The 19,586-nt window shown below is 40.1% G+C and overlaps 2 protein-coding genes across 3 annotated transcripts in view; one reads left to right on the forward strand and one right to left on the reverse strand.

Annotated features, from left to right (window-relative positions):
• Positions 1–17,880, reverse strand: part of AAMDC (adipogenesis associated Mth938 domain containing) — a 36,261-nt gene extending 18,381 nt beyond the window's left edge. Inside the window, exons 1-2 of the mRNA XM_001493187.6 lie at positions 17,744–17,880; positions 6,264–6,413 (exon numbers count right to left, since the gene is read on the reverse strand). Coding sequence (XP_001493237.1) covers positions 6,264–6,395 — 132 coding nt within the window. The 5' untranslated portion in view covers positions 6,396–6,413; positions 17,744–17,880. The remainder of the gene's footprint in view (positions 1–6,263; positions 6,414–17,743) is intronic.
• Positions 17,881–17,980: 100 nt separating this feature from the next.
• Positions 17,981–19,586, forward strand: part of RSF1 (remodeling and spacing factor 1) — a 146,049-nt gene continuing 144,443 nt past the window's right edge. Inside the window, exon 1 of one of the 2 annotated variants that reach the window (XM_005612015.4) lies at positions 17,981–18,455. In XM_005612015.4, the coding sequence (XP_005612072.2) occupies positions 18,269–18,455 (187 nt within the window). In that variant the 5' untranslated portion in view covers positions 17,981–18,268. The remainder of the gene's footprint in view (positions 18,456–19,586) is intronic. The other variant, NM_001301166.2, reaches the window with a different exon arrangement.

Below are 19,586 nucleotides of genomic sequence, written 5' to 3' on the forward strand. Positions count from 1 at the left end.
AAATAGAATGCATATCTTTGAAAAAAAAAGAAGAAACAAATGTGGAACAAAACCTCAGTATGAAAAACAACCCTCAAAATAAAAAAGTAGACAATAGTTGATGCCATTAATACAAAAATTTGAAGATGAAGAACAATACAAAATACTGTTGTAGATACGTACAAACATTTAAAAAGCATTAAGGAAATTCAGGATATTGCAAAGGGAGGAGGAAAAGGAAAGGAATTCAACTGTATTTTTTAAGGTTTTATTTTTAAATTTGAATGATGGGTATATAAGTCTATTATTCTTTATAATTTGAAATAAATTAAAATTATTATAATTAAGTTTTTAGGCCATAAAATTTTTTTTAAAGTCATAAAGCTCCAAAGACAAAAAAAAAAAAAAGGCCCAACATGTAGTGTTTTCCAATTTATGTGGTGTAAATTCTGCCACCATGGCTGATTTTAAGATACCACTGTGACATCACTGAATGCAGTTAGTAAGAGATGTACAGTAGCACATATATCTTCACCACAGAGAGAACAGATGTTAATAAATTCAAGAGCACAGAATGTAGTAAAATAATTAAGTAATGAATTTTAAGTATTACAAGCATACCTTAGAGATTTGTATGTTTAATTCCAGACCACTGCAATAAAACAAATATTGCAATAAAGTGAGTCATATGAATTTTGTTTCCCAGTAGATATAAAACTTATGTTTAGTCTATTAATTTGCAATAGCATTATGTCCAAAAGAACAATGTACATACCTTAAGTAAAAAAATATTTTATTGCTAAAAAATGCTAACCATCATCTAAGCCTTCAGCAAGTTGCAATTTTCTTGCTGGTGGATGGTCTTGCCTCGATATTGATGGCTGCTGACTGATCAAAGTGGTGGTTACTGAAGGTTGGGGTGGCTGTGGCAATTTCTTAAAATAAGACAACAAAGAAGTTTGCCCCAACAACTGACTTTTCCTTTCTTGAAGCATTTCTCTGCAGCATGCAATGCTGTTTGACAGCATTTTACCTACAGTAGAGCTTCTTTCAAAATTGGGGTCAATCCTCTCAAAACCTGCCACTGCTTTATCAACTAAGTTTATATAATATTCTAAACCCTTTGTTGTCATTTCAACAATCTTCACAGCATCTTCACCAGGAGTAGGTTCCACGTCAAGAAACCACTTTCTTTGCTCTCCATATGAAGCAACTCTTCATTTGTTAAAGTTTTATCACGATATTGTAGTAATTCAGCCATAACTTCAGGCTCCACTTCTAATTCTAGTTGTCTTACTATTTCCACCACATCTGCAGTTACTTCCTTCACTGAAGTCTTGAACTCCTCAAAGTCATCCAGGAGGGTTCAAATCAACTTCTTCCAAACTCCTGCTAATGTTGATATTTTGACCTCTTCCCATGAATCACAAATGGTCTTAATGGAATCTAGAATGGTGAATCCTTTCAAGAAGGTTTTCAATTTACTTTCCCCAGATCCAACAGAAGAATCACTATGTATGGCAGCTATAGCCTTATGAAATAAATTTCTTAAACAATAAGACTTGAAAGTTGAAATTACTCTTTGAACCATGTGCTGCAGAATGGATGCTGTGTTAGCAGGCATGAAAACATTAATCTCATTGTATTTCTCCACCAGAACTCTTGGGTGACCATTTACATTGTCAATGAGCAGTCATATTTTGAAAGGAATCTTTTCTTCTGAGCAGTAGGTCTTGACAGGGGCTTAAAATATTTCACAAAAGTTGTAAACAGATGTGCTGTGATCCAGGCTGTGTTATTCCATTTAAAGACCATAGGTAGAGCAGATTTAGCATAATTCTTAAGGGCTGTAGGATTTTCAGAATGGTAAATGAGTACTGGCTTTCACTTAAAGTCACCAGCTGCATTTGCCCTTAACAAGAGAGTCAGCCTCTCCTTTGATGCTTTGAAGCCAGGCGTTGACCTCTCCTCTCTAACCATGAAAGTTGTAAATGGCATCTTCTTCCAAAATAATGCTGTTTCATCTACATTGAAATCTGTTGTCTAGTGTAGCCACCTTTGTTAATTATATTAGCTAGCACTTCAGGATAACTTATTGCAGCTTCTACATCAGCAGTTGCTCCTTTGCTTTGCATTTTTGTGATAGAGACAGCTTCTTTCCTTAAACCTCATGAACCAGCCTCTGTTAGCTTCAAACTTTTCTTCTGCAGCTTCCTCACCTCTCTCAGCCTTCACAAAAATGAAGAGAGTCAGGGCCTTGCTCTGGATTAGATTTAGGCTTAAGAGAATGTTGTGGGGGGGCTGGCCCCCTGGCCCAGTAGTTAAGTTCGGGGGCTCTGCTTTCACCAGTTCGAATCATGGGCGCGGACATGGCATCACTCCTCAAGCCATGCTGAGGCGGCATCCCACATGCCACAGCTAGAAGAACCCACAACTAAAAATACACAACTATGTACTGGGGGGATTTGGGAGATAAAGGAAAAATAAAATCTTTGGAAAAAAAAAAAAAGAATGTTGTGGCTTGATCTTCCATCCAGAGCACTAAAACTTTCTCCATACCAGCAATAAGGCTGTTTCACTTTCTTATCATTCGTGTGTTCACTGCAGTATAGCACTTCTAACTTCCTTCAAGAACTTTTCCTTTGAATTCACAACTTGGCTAATTCTTTGATGCAAAAGGCCTAGCTGCCACTTGGCCTATCTCAGCTTTCGACATGCGTTCTGCATTAAGCTAAATCATTTCTAGCTTTTGATTCAAAGTGAGAGACGTGTGGCTCTTCCTTTCACTTGAATACTTAAAGTCCATTGTAGGGTTATTATTTGGCCTAATTTCAATATTGTTGTGTCTCAGGGAATAGGGAGATCTGAGGAAAGGAAGAGAGATGGCGGGAATGGCTAGTTGGTGGAGCAGTCAGAACACACACGTGTCTATTAAGTTCACTGTCGTCTATGGGCGTGGTTTGTGGTGCCCCAAAATAATTACAATAGTGACATCAAAGATCACTGATCACAGATCATCATAAAAAATAATAATGAAAAAGTTTAAAATATGTGAGAATTACCAAAATGTGACACAGAGACATGAAGTGAGCAAATGGTGTTGGAAAAATGGCACTGATAGATTTGCTCTATGCAGGGTGGCTAAAAACCTTCAATTTGTGAAAAATGCTTCAATATCTGTAAAGTGCAATAAATGAAGTGCAATAAATTGAGATTTGCCTGTACCTGTGTTTTAAATTATTTATTTAAGTTTATAGAATTTAGTTTTTAATAATGGCTGTGACTAAGACCTGCCTTATAACACTTCTGAAAATTTAACAATCAGTTCTCAAGAGCCAGTTAAGGCCACATCCAAGATACCACTGGATAAGTATGAATCTTAAATAGTTACTTTTGAGTGACATCAGTGAAAATGATGATGAACAACCTCTGAAAATCCTCTCCTCCATAAAAGCAGTCAGAACAGTGGACAAAATGGTTAGGAATCAACTTTTTCTGTATTCTGGAAATTAACAAAGGCTTCCAGCAATTTGAGGTGTTTATTAAAGAAAAATGGCTGAAAAGTGAGCACTGTGCAGTTTTAATTTGCTCTATTCCATTCTACCCTATCCCCAGTTCTGTGGTAGCCTTGAAAAGCAAAACCTGCAATCACAGTGAAAACCACCAGCTTGGTAGTCATGCAAGATGGAACAGTGAATTAAAGTTCATTCAAATCCCCATTCCCAGAGAACTGTCATTATTTGACCTGCCTGGTGGCTCCCCGGAAGATCCCCCCCTCATAGGCCATTTTTATTTGATCTGACTTGGAGCCACCAGTGGAAACCACCATTTTCCCCCAGAGAAGTTTGTCAAAAAACAGTCAGAGACAATTGTTCAACAATGTAGCTGCCAAGGTAGTAAATAACAGGGCAAAGAAGAGGCTAACCAAGAAACTCAAAAGGGAAAACTGAGAAATGAGATGTCCAGAGAGTGTCTGAAAAGCTCTGATATGAACCTTGGTATTGAAAAGGCCATACACATGTCCAGGGTTGTATACATGCTCAGGAAAGACATGAGAATGCCCTAAGGTCAAAATTCTGGCCAACCTTGAGACTCTGCATGAGCAAGAAGGAGGCAGAGTTTTAAACTGCTTGGTTGGGTGTTGACTGCCTACACCAAATTGCATACAGAGCCCTTCAGCAAAAACTAGAACACCTGTTCGTTCCAGGCATGTAAGGAAAGCTGTGTCTAATCACTGTTTCAGGACATATCCAAAGAACTAAAGGAAAGTGTGAGAACAATATCTCACCAAATGAAGACTATCAAGAAAGACACAGAAATTATTATTTAAAAGACAAAATAAAAATGCTAGAGTGGGAAAGTACAATAACAGAAATGAAAATTTCACTAGAGGGGCTCAAAAGTAGGTAAGAATCAGCAAGACTGAAAAGTAGGTCAACTGAGATTATCCAATCTGAAAAAAAGAAAACAAATAAGAATCAAGACAATAATGAGTAGAGCCTCAGAGACCTGAGTGACACCACGGAACATACCAATATACTCATAATGGGTGTCACAGGAGAGGAGAGATAGAAGAGGCAGAAAGAATATTTGAAGAAACAATGGATGAAGTCGAAGAGATCCACATGTAGACATATCATAGTCAAACTGTCAAAAGCTAAACAGAAAGAGAAAATTTTGAAAGCAGCAAGACGGAAGTGACTTGTCAAGTCTGAGGGAACTTAAATAAGAGTTGATTTCTTGTTAGTAACCAATTGGGCCAAAAAAAGTGGGATGACATATTCCAAGTGCTAAAAGAAAAATACTGTCAATCAAGAATTCTATATCTAGCAAAACTATCCTTCAAAACTGAAGGATCAACTTCCATCATTACAGCATGAAGAGCTCCACTACCTGCTTATAAGTGAAAATTATTAAAGGAAACAACAGAGCCAGCCCTGATGGCCTAGTTTAAGTTCAGAGCACTCCACTTCAGCAGCCTGGGTTTGGTGCCTGGGCATGGAACCACACCACTCGTCTGTCAGTAGTTGTGCTGTGGTGGTGGCTCACAGAATAGAGCCAGAAGAACTTACAACTATACACAACTATGTACTAGGACTTTGTGGGGGAAAAAGGAAGAAAAAAGGAGGAAGATTGGCAACAGATGTGAGCTTATGGCGAATCTTCCCCTGCAAAAAAAAAAAGAAAAGAAAAAAGAAAGAAAACAATGTAAAAAAAAAAAAGGTAAAATGAGTTAAGAAAAACTCCAAAAAGAAAGAAAGAAAAAACCAAAAAAAACCCATACCATTCAAAGCCTTTGGAAATGGTCCTAAGAGCAAACAGCAAATGAAGAAACATCTATTCAAGACAATATAAAAACATTTGGCAGGCAAGGTAAGAATCTGTGGTATTTAAAGAAAGACTTCTGCCTGCCTCCTTGCTCCCAGCTCAGTGAGATGGAGGCTACACTTCAGACTGCTGTAGCCAAGAACATAGGGCTATTTCTTCTCTCAGCTACCAGCTGGAAGGTTTTATTCCTGGGAGAAACAGAATTCAGTGTTTCTCATCCTGTCCACAGCTGTCTAGTGCTGAGGCTAAGTCCTAAGAGGTAGGGGCTCCCTTCTTTTACCAACCTCCACTCATGGAATGGAGACTCTACCTGCTACATGGCACACTGAGAATAGTGTAGGAAGTGCAATACAAGGAAATGCAGACAAACCACAGTGAGATAACATTTCACACCCACTAGGATGGTATAACAAAAACAAAACAAACAATATTAAGTGTTGGTGAGAGATTTAGAAAAATTGGAACTGTCATACATTCCTAAAATCTAAAATATAAAATGGTGCAGCTGCTTTGGAAAACAGTCTGGCACCTCAAAATGTTAAACATAGGGTTACCATATGACCCAGCATTTCCAATCCTAGGTATATACTTAAGAGAAGTGAATGATTTTATTTATATGAAATGTCTAGAATGGGCACATCTATAATGGAAAGTAGATTAGTAGTTGCCAGGGGGGAGCGAAGAATGGGAAGTGACTGGTAGTGGTTATAGGGTTTTCTTTGGAGGTGATTTAAGTATATTCTGGAATTACTGGTGGTAACGATTGCACACATTTATGACAAAAGTTCATTGAATTGCATACGATAAAAGGGCAAGTTTAATGGTATGTTAATCATATCTCAAAAAAAAGAGAGAGAAAGAGTCACTTTTCACTTGGAATTTGGTCTTTATGGATTAGGAGGTTGGCAACCACTTGGTCAGCCTTATGCAGTGTCAACCAAACATTAATAGCTTACCTCAGTTCCTGTTTCTCTCCAATCCCAAGCCCGACTTCCCCCTGGCCACACTTTGCAGTCCTTATAGGTTTTAGTAGAGCCTTGTACTTTCATTTGCCCCCATGAGAGGGAAGCAATTTCAGGGGAAGACATATGGAACTTAACTGAACTCTGAAATTAAAAGAAAAAATATACTGAATCAGTTATAAAGTAAGGTTGAAACAGCTCCAAAATGAAGGATCTATACTACATACAAAATATATTTTAAAATATAATACTATATACAAAATATAGTAAGCAGTGGTCCTCTATGAGTTAAGCATCCTTCTCATTTATGTGGTTGTCACATCTTCTCTAGAGGTCTAAAAAGTAAAATGATATTTTTGGGATCCTGAATCATTCAATCATGAAAACTAGATACTACAATTATTTCTCAGACTCTAGAGGGAATTCTCAGGATATTTTTTGAGAGACAAAAGTGGGAATGCAAACTGCTGCAGCCACTATGGAAAGCAGTATGGAGATTTCTCAAAAAACTAAAATAGACATACCATATGACCCAGCCACCCCACTACTGGGTATCTACCTAAACAACTTGAAATCAACAATCCAAAGTAACATATGTACCCCTATGTTCATTGCAGCACTATTCACAATAGCCAAGACATGGAAACAATCCAAGTGCCCATTGACCGATGATTGGATAAAGAAGATGTGGTATATATATATACAATGGAATACTACTCAGCCATAAAAAAGACAAAATCATCCCATTTGTAACAACACGGATGGACCTGGAGGGAATTATGCTAAGCTAAATAAGCCAGACAGACTGAGAAAGACAAACACCATATGATTTCACTCATATGTGGAATATAAACAAACACATGGACAAAGAAAATGGTTCAGTGGTTACCAGGGGTGGCCACAGGGGGTGAAGGGGAGCACTTATGTGGTGATGGACAAGAAATCATGTACAACTGAAATTTCCCAATGATATAAACATTGTTATGAACGCAATTTAAAAAAATTAAAAGGTGGAGATTTGCTTCAGCAAGGCTGATACATCCTCTCTCCCAAGAGCAACTATTGAGCTGGACAAAACTGTCAAAATAACCACTTAGTACTCTAGAAATAATCTTAAGGGCATACTAGAAATTGAGAAGTGCTTATTCACGAAAATCACTGAATTTTAGATAAGAACAGAAAGATGTTTTTTCTTCTTTCCTTGGATTATTCCCATGCCCCAACACCAATTCTGTTGGCACAGAGGTTCAACTTGGTTGGGGCAGGGCATGAAAATCAACAGTCTTGCTGCTACAGCCAGAGGAGGCAGTTCATTTAGAGCATTATCAGCTAAACTGATGATCTCAGCAGCAAGCAAATATAGATGGCAGATGGCTCTGCTTCCTTCATATTGTGGGCCTGTTTGGTGCAAACAATGGATTGGCAGAGCAGGCAAGGATTTAACTGTAATTTCTCAGAGGTGACACAGCCATAGGGGGCTTGATAAACTCTCCACACATCCCAAGTGGACCAAAGGCTGTGAGCATATGCATCAATGACTGGAGTAGGCCTAAGTCATGCAAACATTCTGGGCCAACTGAGCCTACAGCACATGCGAAGTGGAGAAGCAAGAAGGCTCACGAGGACTCAGTACAGTATAAAAACCGAGGAAGACATAAAAACAGCCTGAACGTTGAATGTACTTCCCAGTGTGCATACTGATCCCTAAGTAGAGAGTGAAAGTCTTACTGGCTTCAGGTGTTTGGACATAATCTTTGATTAATCTTTGGGTGAACAATAAGCTATATAAACACAGTGGAAACCCCAAGGAAGCCAAGCTTAAAAATAAAAACAAGAAAAAAAAAACAACCAAGAAAACAGATTCCAGTGAGCACATATTGCATGGGAGACAGAACGCAGAGATTTAGTCTAGGCAAGCAACTAAACACAAACAAATAATCTAAGAGCAACAATGTGCAGGGGGAAAATCAGAATCCAGACTTCCTACAGTATTATCTAGAATGTCCAGTTTCCAACAAAAAATTACAATATATGCAAAGAAACAAAAAATGTGACCCACACTTATCACCTGAAACTCTATTAGTGTTCCTGTATGTTTGACTTAGCAAAGACTCCGAAGAAGCTATTATAAATATATTCAAAGAACTAAAGGAAACCATGTATGAAGTTATACAAAATTCTGATGACAATAATTCCATGAATACAGAATCTCAATAAAGAGACAGGCATTTCAAAAAAGAATCAAATAGAAATTCTGGGTTTGATGAGTATAATAACTAAAAGGTTCTTGTATCCGTCATGGTTCTCCGGAGAAACAGAACCAGTAGATTATATATATTAAGAGACTCATTTCAAGAACGTAGCTCATGCAGTTGTGGGAGTTGGCCAGTCCAAAGGTGTAGGGTAGGCTGGCAGGCTAACTCCTGGGCAAAAGTTGTCATTGTATGGCAAAGTATGGATGTGTTATTTCTTCTTCCTCAAGGAAATCTGTTTTGCTTTTAAGGACTTTCAACTGATTGGATGAGGCCTACCAAGAGTACTGATCGTAATCTCCTTTATTGAAAAGTCAACTGATTATAGATGTTAACTACATCTACAAAACACCTCCATAGCAACACCTAGACTAGAGTTTGATTGAATAACTAGCTACTATAGCTCAGCCAAGTTGACATATAAAACTAACCATCACAGTTCCCCCCCATCAGTATGGTGTCTATATACATGTCCTTAAACCATATTTAATCTCCAAATAAAGTCAATAACAAAGTGATACTTCTGCCTAACATTAATAAATACTAATCCATTTTTTCAGCTTCAACTTCTGAATATCCATTTTTAAAATGTATTATATAACAAAGGACATAAACATACCGTTAGGTACCATGGGAGGAAGATACTAATTTACAAAACATGATTCCTGTTCTAGAGGAGCTAATATTATCCTAGAGGAAAGAAGACATATACAAATAACTATAATATAACTTTTAAGAAAAGTGACTTTTTTTAAAACGAGGTAACTTTTGAAAAGTGGAATAAGGGAAGTATAATGAATTTTTATTAGGGTTGAAAAAGACTTCTGTATCAGTCTGCTAGAACTTCCAGCACAAAATACCCCAGGCTGGGTGGCTTAAAGAACAGAAATTTATTTTCTCAAAGTCTGGAGCCTGGTAGTCTATTATCAAAGCGCCAGCAGCGTTGGTTTTGGTGAGACCTCTCTACCTGGCTTGCAGATAGATTCCTTCTTGCCTTGTCCTCACATAGCCTTTTGTCTGAGCTTGAGTGCTGTTGGTGTCTTTTCCTTTTCTTACCAGAATACCACTCTTATAGTAGTAGGGCCCCACTCTCAAGGCCTCATTTAACCTTAATTACCTTCTTAAAGGCCCTATCTCCAAATATAGTCACATTAGGGATTAGGGCTTCAACATACGAATATTGGGGAGAGACAATTCAGTCCATTAGCAGCTATCCTGTGGCAGTACTACACAGTCTTGATTACTGTAGCTTTGTAGTAACCTTTGAAACCAGAAGTGTGAGACCTTCAACTTTGTCATTTAAAAAATTGTTTAGGATATTCTAGGTCCCTTGCATTTCCATATTAATATTAGGGTCAAATATGCCAATTTCTACCAAAAAGTCAACTGTAATTTTGATAGGGAGACTCTCCAGATAAACTTAAGGAGTACTGCCATTTTTTCAATAGCTAAGTCTTCCAAACTATGAACAAGGGATGTCTTCCTATAAAGACTTCTTTAATTTCCTTTAAGAATATTTTTTAATTTTCAACTCTTCTATTTAAAAGAACATTGTTCCTAAATATTTTATTCTTTTTGCGGCAACTGTAAGTGTAATTATTTTCTTTATTTTGGATTGTTTATTGCTACTGTATAGAAATACACTTGATTTTTGAGTATTTATCTAGTATTCTGCAAACTTGTTGAACTTATTAGTTGTAATTAGTTTTTTGGTGGCTTTCTTAGGATTTTCTATATACAAGTTCATGTTATTTATGATAGAGATTGTTTTACTTCTTCCCTGCCAATCTGGATGACTTTTTTTTTTTTTTTTTTGCCTAATTGCCTTGAGTAGAACTTCCAGTACAATGTTTAATAGAAGTGGAGATAGCAGACATTCTTGCCTTTTTCCTGACTTTATGGAGAAGGCATCAGTTTTCACCATGAGGTATATTAGCTGTGAGCTTTTCATAGATATCCTTAATTAGGTTCAAAAAGTTCCTTTTTATTCTTAGTTTGTTGAGTGTTTTTATCATGGAAGACTACCGAATTTTGTCAAATGATTTTGAGGCTTCTAGCAAGATGATTGTGTTGTTTTTTTCCTTTATTCTATTAAAACAGTGTAATATATAGACCAATTTTTGGATGTTAAGCCAACATCACATACTTGGGATGAATTCCACTTGGTCATGGTGTATAATCCTTTTTGACCTGTTGCTGGATTTCGTTTGCTAATATTTTGCTGAGGATTGTCGTGGCTAGATTCATAAGGGATATTGGTCTGCATTTTGTTTTTCTTTTCTTCTGACGTCTTTGTTTTTGCAACCAAGGTAAATCTGACCTCATGGGATAAGTTGGCAAGTAGTCCCTCTCTTCTAATTTTTGGTAAGAGTTTGTGAAGTATTGGTATTAATTATTCTTTAAACTTTTGGAAGAATTCACCATGAAGACATCTGGCCCTGGGCTTTTTTGGGGGAGGGTTTAAATTCCTAATTTAATCTTTTTACTCGTCATAATTCCATTCACAATTTCTACTGTTTCTTGAGTTTCAATAGTTTGTGTTGTTCTAGGAATTTGTTCATTTGTATTACCCAATTTATAAGCATACAGTTATTCATAAAATTCCCATATAACCCTTTTTTTATTACTATAGATAGTCATGTCCACTCATTCATTTCTGATTTCAGTAATTTGAATCTTTTCTTTTGGTCTTGGTCAGTGTAGCTAAAGATTTGTCAACTTTGTAGTTATTTTCAAAGAATCAACTTTTGGTTTTGTTGATTTTCTCTATTTTCCTGTTCTTTATTTCATTAATATCTATGCTAACGTTTATTACTTCTTTCCTTCAATTTGCTTTGTGTTTACTTTGATTTTTTTTTCAGTTTTGTAAAGATGGAAAGTTAGGTTATTGACTTGAAATAACTCTTCTTTTTGTTGTCGTTGTTGAGGAAGATTCGCCCTGAGCTAACATCTGTGCGAATCTTCCCCTATTTTGTTCGTGGGTTGCTGCGACAGCATGGCTGCTGACAAGTGGTGTAGGTCCACACCTGGGAATTGAACCCTGGGCCGCCAACGCAGAGTGTGCCGAACTTAACCACTAGGCCACAGGGCTGGCTCCATTCTTCTTTTTTAATAAAGGCATTTACAGCTCTATATTTCTCCTTAAGCAGTGCGTTAGGTGTATCCTATTAGTTTTCATATTTTATTCAACTCAAAGTATTTTCTAATGTTCCTTGTGATTTCTTCTTTGAACCATTGGTTATTTAGATGTATGTCACTTAATATCCACATATAAGTGAATTTACCAAATTTCCATCTTTTTGATTCTAGTCTAATTCCATTGTTTGGTGATCATATTTGGTATAACTTTGAACCTTTCAAGTGCAAATGAGACTTTTTTTTGGTGAGGAAGATTGGTCCTGAGCTAACATCTGTTGCCTATCTTCCTGTTTTTGCTTGAGGAAGATTGTTGCTGAGCTAACATCGATGGCAATCTTCCTCCATTTTGTATGTGGGACACCACCACTGCATGGCATGATGAGAGGTGCATAGGTCCACATCTGGGGTCTGAACCCCGGGGCGCCGAAGTGGAGTGTGCAAACTTAACTACTATGCCACCAGGCTGGCCCCTGAGATATTTTTTTAAAGTGCCTTAGCATGTGGTTTATCTTGGAGAATTTCTGATTTTCACTTGAGAAGAATGTGTATTCTGCTGTTGGTGTGCAGTGTCCATCTATGTGTTAGGACTTGCTATTTTACAGTGTTGTTCAAACCTTATTTATTTGTTGGTCTTCTGCCCAGCTGTCCTAGTTGACCATTTTTGAAAGTGTGGTATTGAAGTTTCCAAGTATTATTGTTGAATTCTCTATTTCTCTTTTCAATTCTGTCAGTTTTTGCTTTATGCATATTAGGGCTGTTGTTAGGTACATATGTTTTTGTTATATCCTCTTGATGTATTGATTCCATGTGGTTTTGATAAACCAACTTTACCTCTAGTTTTAGAAATGAAGCATTGACCTGGGCTAAGGCACGAGTACATTCTACTTTCACTTTCTACACTGGTCACACTGGTTTAGGGTTGAATATATGTGCTGAGTTGGACCAATCAGTGTCAATTTTAGGACTTTTTTGGGGGAAATTCTGAGATATTGAGGCTGGGAAGTAAAGAATATGGAAGAGTTCCTTGAAACTGCTAGTGCTATGAGAGAAGTCATTATGAAAATTTGGTCCATGTAGGGGAAGGCAAAACAGAGAGACTTACTGAAACAGGGTTACCATCTGATCAGACCATACCGCAAGCATGAGCTACTCAATTATTTGAGGCAATAAATTCCCTTTATTATCTAAGTCTGTTTGTCTTTTACTTGCAACTTAAAGTATTTTGACCCAATAACCAACCTCACCTTAATGATTCAACAGATGTCTGAAAGTGCGATTTTTTTCTTTTTTGATAAAGATTGACCCTGAGCTAATATCTGTTGCCAATCTTCCTTTTTTTTTTTTTCGCTTGAGGAAGACTGTTGCTAAGCTAATATCTGTGCCAATTTTCCTCCATTTTCATGTTGGACGCCGCCACAGCATGGCTTGACAAGCAGTGCTAGGTCTGCACCCAGGATCCGAACCTGTGAACCCTGGGCTGCCAAAGCAGAGTGCGCAAATTTAACCACGATGCCCCTGGACAGCCACTGAAAGTATGATCTTAATAATACTGAAGAAATATTTTTTGCCCACATAGTTCTGCTTGGCACTTGGAAAACTGATGTGGCTGGCATGTTATAAAATTTTACTGAATGAAGGATATACAATAACTACTGTTTTCATGCTTAGATGTCATCCAGGAGTGTGGAGTTAAAACAGAAATTTTACCTAATATTTGTTTCCTTTGTCATAATCAAGTGATAAAGATCCAATTTGTTCATTCACCCAGATATTCATTCATTCATTTTCCTCCACATGTAATGATAGGGGAATGTGTTTCAAACTCTTTGCCTAAAGCACAGAAACAAATACATTTTATACCATAACACACACAACCACACATATTTCATATATATATTTCATGAAATATACTTATCCTCACTATGTGATACACTCTATTTCTGTTCTATTTTTATTCTTTTCCATTTTTAATATAATTCTGGTCTTGATCCACCAAACTGATTTTAAAATCCAGTAATGGGTCATGGCCCATAGTTTAAAATACATTGCAATAGGCTAGGGGTATATTGAAAATAAATAATGAGGATGGCATGGGCACTGACTACATCAAAATGGGAGTGGAGTGCTGGAATAGGGTCTGCTGTCTGTATCAAACGTTCAGCTGCTGGGAGCTAACAGAGAGAGACCAGGGCAGTCAGTGAAGCAGAGGTTACTTAAGAGGTTCAGGGCAGGGGCTCTTCTGCAACTAGCGTGTAAGTCCAGGATCTCAATATTTTAACAACCACGCTAGCCTTTCTAGTCCACCAGTGAATATCAGTCTTTGATACCAAACTGCATAATGTGATCTCTGCCCTTAATTATCTAATAGTAAAGTTCAAACATGTAGACACATAGCTACAATATGTATAGGTATGAGAATTCAGTTATCATTAAGAGAAAGAACCAGAAAATGTCTAGTTTAAATCTTGTTTATATTACTTCTTTTTATTTTTGTATATTTTTTTATTAAACTATCTTGAAGAGCATAGATGTCTACTTGTGTTGACATTTAATAGCTTTTTCATTACATATAATGCATATCCACACACCTCTAGATGTAGTAACTCTTTTAAAAGTGAGTTTTAAACAAACCTAAGTAAATTTGCTCCTCATTGATTAGGAATTCCCCAAACTGCCTCCACAACTGAATCCAATCTACCTCAATACACATTTACCAGGCTTACAATACCTGTAAAAAAATTGTTAGCAAATGCAAAGATAATATGTTGGGCAGACAGAAATATGTCTAAATTATTCTGTTATAAGGCAGACTGTTATCAATGGAATTTGCGAAAATTGAGGGATAAGCCATTAAATTTTAAACTCAAAGCATAATTACATTCGGTTAAATGAACAGATAGTGTTTATGGCTCAGTGAGTTTTGTTTTTTTTTTAAGATTGGCACCTGAGCTAACAACTGTTGCCAATCTTCTTTTTCATTTTCTGCTTTTTCTCCCCAAATCCCCCCAGCACATAGCTGTATATTTTAGTTGTGGGTCCTTCTAGTTGTGGCATGTGGGATGCTGCCTCAGCGTGACCTGATGAGCGGTGCCATGTCTGTGCCCAGGATCCGAACGAGCAAAACCCTGGGCCACGGAAGCAGAGCGCGAGAACTTAACCACTCAGACATGGGGCCGGCTCCTAGAGCTCAATGAGTTTTGACAAATGCACAAACTTGCCAATCAAGATACAGAAAGTATCTAGAAAGTTTCCTTGTACCCCTTTCTAGTCAATCCCCTTCCAAGCTCAAAAGAAACCGTTTTGGTTTCTATTCTCAAAGGTTAGTTAAACCTTCCTATTGATGGAATTGTACAGTACCTACTCTTTTATGTCTGTCTTCTTTCACTCAACATGCTTTTGAGATTCACCCACGTTGTAGTGTGTATCAAGTGTATATCAGTATGAATAGCAGTCTGTTGTGGGACTGTATCACAATTTATTTATCCATTCTTCTGTTGATGAACATTTGGGTTGTTTTTGACTTTTTGCTATTTTGAATAAACTAGACAATTCTGAATGAACAAATTGAGGTTTTTAAAATTTGAACTATTTTAAGAAATTCCTTATTCATAAACAAAGTTAGACTGAGTGTCCGCAATTTAATGCTTATTTAAATGCTTCTTCATGGCAGTAGCAATAAATCATTGCAATTTTTTTTAAAAAAACAAAGTGACTGTTTTTCTATCTTTACACTGTAGTCTGATATACTTAAGTCAGTTACTTAACTACATAAATTGGGATTAGACTCTTGTAACCCACAACTTCTCTTAGCCCAGAACGCCAAGAAGAGATGTGGTATTACAGGTGTTTGTCCTTTATTTTCTTTTCAAGAACAGACTTAGGAAAGGTAGGACCTTCACCCTGCTCTGTAGTAAAACATCTCTTATCTTGTGGGTGGATATAACTTTCAGATGCCCAAGGACTTTGTTCCCATGCCAATCTGAATGACAAAAGGCAGAAACTCTAACCTTATTTATCAGTGTCCTTTGCACAACACTGTGAGCACTGAGAAAAGAAATCTATAGAATAAAGCTTTTTGTTTTTAGAATGCTATTTTACAACCCCATGGAAGAGCAGGAGCTGAGATGCTGAAAAAACTGAAAGCAAAGGGATGGAAAGGAAATGAGGGGTGGGCAAGGTTCACAAAATGACAGAATTCTTCCTTTTGGTTTGAAGGTTCTTTCTATCAAAATTCCTTCACAAAGATATGATTTTATTTAATATTGTGTACCTGCCTTTTATTTAAGCTCAGTTAAACAAGGTCTTAATGAAGATTTTTTTTCTTTCTTGCTGCAAGACTGTTGGTAAAGATGTGTTTGGGTGAGATTTTTCTTAAACTGGGGTCTTCAGGGCCCCAGGTGTTGCGCTATATACTTGGCCAGTTTGAGAGTCTACCAATATGTTTTAGTTTAGTCTTGTGTCTAATTTCAGCATTGCTTAAAAACAATATTTACCACACATTAAACTAAAACTTCTCTTTTGCTATGATAATTCACAACCATAGACATTTTCCTAAAGTAAGACTTGACTTTCTTTATTCCTTTTTTTTTTTTTACTTTTCTTTATTGCGGTAAAACATTCATAAAATTTACCATGTTAACCATTTTTAAGTGTATAGTTCAATGGTAGTAAGTACATTCACATTGTTGTGTAGACTTTAATTTCTTACAGCAGTTTTCCTTAACCTAGAATTTAAGAGTATTTAATAAGTTTCAAAAGATAATTTTTTTCCTTTAAAAAGGATCTGTATATTAATCGAGATTAGGAATCAGTATTTTAGGTAATAAATTCCTCTTACAATATACGATTTCTCTCTCGTGAGAAACGAGTATACTTTCTCTCTTTGGATAATGAGAAAGATATAGACCATTGTGGTTTTTCCCTTTTTTACCTAGAAACGCAGAACAAAATTCAATCTTTGGTTGCGTTATTTCCTCTGTTCCCAATACAATTATTTGCCTATATATTTCTTTGTCTTTCTTTAATCATAAATTGTTCTATTTTACCTGTTTATATTTTACCTAGTTTCGAACTCTTTTTAGGAAATAGGCACTATGTAAGTTTTAAACGCACGCTGAAAATGTTGGCTCAAAGTAGTAAACTATAAGTTACAGCTGAACTCAATCTAAATTTTAGGAACTCCTTTCTTCAACAATAGCAACTAACATGTTTAAAGTACCTAGAATGTACCAGGGAATTGTGTTAACCAATTTCCTGTGAATTATCTAGTAAAACCCTATGATGTAGTTACTAGTGTCACTGCTCCTTCACAAGAGGCCCAAAGAAATGAAGAATCCTCCGCAATGTCCTGAAGCGGTGCTGCTGGGACCCCAGTCTGGGTGGATTCCAAAGCTCAGGCTCCGGAACCACAACGCACCCTGCACAACAAGCCGCACACCCAACTTGGCATTATTGATGGCTTTTCTGAGATTCTTTGCGAGAGAATACTCACTGCTACCCCCAACAAAGCGGAAGCCCATCTTGCAGCAAACTTTTTGCTCTTGTGCCAAGTTTCCTACCACGTCCGCCCTCTCCGTGGAGTCCCAGCCCACGCTCCGACCCTCGGCCCCTACAGAGCCTCGTCCCCTCAGACCCTCGTGCCTCAACAGAGCCCCTCCCCCTCTCGCCCTGGCAACCACAGCAGAGCCCTGTCCCCTCGCACCTTCGTCTCCCTGCCCAGCCTGGTCCCTTCAGACCCCGATCTCTTAGCAGGGCCCGACTCCTCCGACTGACGATCCCCGCAGGGCCCCGTTCCCTCAGACCCTCGTCCTCGACTCCTCAGACCCTGCTTTTTCCAGCACAGCTGCGATTCTTGTGGCGCAGCAGACAGCAGCACCCCTCAGCAAACTTTCGCAGAGACTTCTTACAAAGGTCCCATTCCAACCCCTAATTAAGGGCACTTCTCTACATTTCCCTTTTCCAAATTCTCCCAGAATCCTGCTTTTTTTGTATTCTCCTCTTTTTCTGCTTCTCACTCACTCTCCTCAACCTCCCCCACCATCTCGTGGCCCAGCTGTAATTCCCGGACCACAGGCCAAAACTCACCCAACGCCCGCTTCTCCGCGAGTGGCAATCCCCAACGGCTCCGTGCTTTACCTCGTACCTCGGTTGCTCCTGGTCTCACGGCCAGGCGCTCCCCACACTCGCCCCGCCCCAAGTAGGCCTTTCGGCTAGACTTCCCCTAAGCCCCTCCCCCTCCGAGTCTATTGGTCACCGTTCCTAAAAAGTCCCGCCCCCTAGCTTCCAGCCCGCCTCCCTACCCCGCTTCCCTTGTTTTCATTCCCCCTGTCACACGAGGCAGTGGCAAACCCGAAGGGGGCGGGGCGAAGCGGAGGCCGGGAAGGGGGCGGAAAGTGAAAGGCACAGAGCGCCTCTCTTTCCCCCGTCTGACTCGTTTCTCGACTGCTCCGGGCTGCCGTTGTATTGTGGGATCGCGGCGCCGCGCCTGAGACGCTGGGATCCGCAGGGGCGCCCACTCGCTAGCACCTCCTGTCGTCCGTAAGGCTGCCCTGCTATTTCTCGGCACCCCAACTCCCCCCCGTCGCCTCCTCCTCCATCCTCCAGTTCAAAATGGCGGCGGCGGCGGCAGCGGCGGCGGCGATGGCTCCTCCGGGCTGCCCGGGTTCGTGCCCCAACTTCGCCGTAGTCTGCTCCTTCTTGGAGCGCTACGGGCCGCTGCTCGACCTGCCTGAGTTGCCGTTCCCCGAGCTGGAGCGGGTGCTGCAGGCGCCGCCGCCGGACGTCGGCAACGGAGAAGGTAAGCAAGGGGCCCGAACGCCCGGCGGGAAGCGGCCCTGGCACGCTCCTTCGCTTGGCTCTTCACAGACACCCGGAGCCTCCGCGGCTCTGTCCTCCCCCTGGGGCACAGCTCCGCCCGGCGGGTCTTCTCCGCCCAGCCCCCGGGGTCTAGGGCAGTGGGGAGGCGGGGCGGAGGCCCCCTAGGGCCACTCGGCCGGGCGCGGAGCGGAGGTGGGGGCGTCGCGGGCTAGGTGTGGGCTGGGGGCGGGGAGGGCTCGTTGTGCTGGTCGGCTGCCCCTGGGACTGCTACCCCGCGGCGGGGGCCTGCCCCCCACCCTTTCTCCCTCTCGGTGGCGGGGGAAGGGGAGCGCAGGTTCCGGCCAGCTTTGCGCTTTTCTCCTCCTCCCCTCCCTTGCTCCCTCCCCTCCTCCTACCATCCTCCCGACCATCTCAGGGGAGGCTGGGCTCATCTTCTCGGGGCGCCCCTTTCTCTCCCTCCACCTGGGTGGAGGACACTTAAGCTCTCCCTCCCTCTAGTGGGAACTCCCCCGAGAGAGTCGACTCACGTCCCTCTTCTCTTCCCCTCGAGGGCCAGTTTAACCCCCAAAACTCCTTCCTCCGAGTAATGAGCTTTGCTCCTCCCCCATGGGAGGGCGTCCTCCTCCATTCTCGCTTTGCGGAGCGAAGTCGGTTCAGCTTCTCCACTTTGGAGAGTAGAGGGTTAATTTCTCCTCCCCCATAGTTTTCCTCCTCCTTCTTCCTACCTCCCCCAAAATAATAGAAAAGCATCTCCCCACTTTTCCAATCCCTTCCCCCTTCATCTTGGCAGCAGGGCTTAGGGGAAGAAGAAGTCGCCCTCCCATTTGCAGGGTGGGGTGGTTAGTATGTAGGCTGGAGGAGGGGCTCAGACGGAGGGGGAAACAGTTGAAGAAGGTGCTTGTTGCTCATGTTTCTCTCTCTGGTGCCGCTGGTCTATTATTGGTGTTCGCAAGTGGTGCTCCTTCCACATAAGGCCACCGCGCGGGTGCAGGGCGCATGCTCTGCCCGGCCCCATTGAAACTTCCTGCTGCTGCTGCTGCTGCTGCTGCTGCTGGTTCTTTCGCTGGAGCATCTCAGCGTTGCTCCTCTTTGCCTCCAGCTCTCACACTGA

Source organism: Equus caballus, chromosome 7 (assembly GCF_041296265.1).
Source record: "Equus caballus isolate H_3958 breed thoroughbred chromosome 7, TB-T2T, whole genome shotgun sequence".
Lineage (NCBI taxonomy): Eukaryota > Metazoa > Chordata > Mammalia > Perissodactyla > Equidae > Equus > Equus caballus.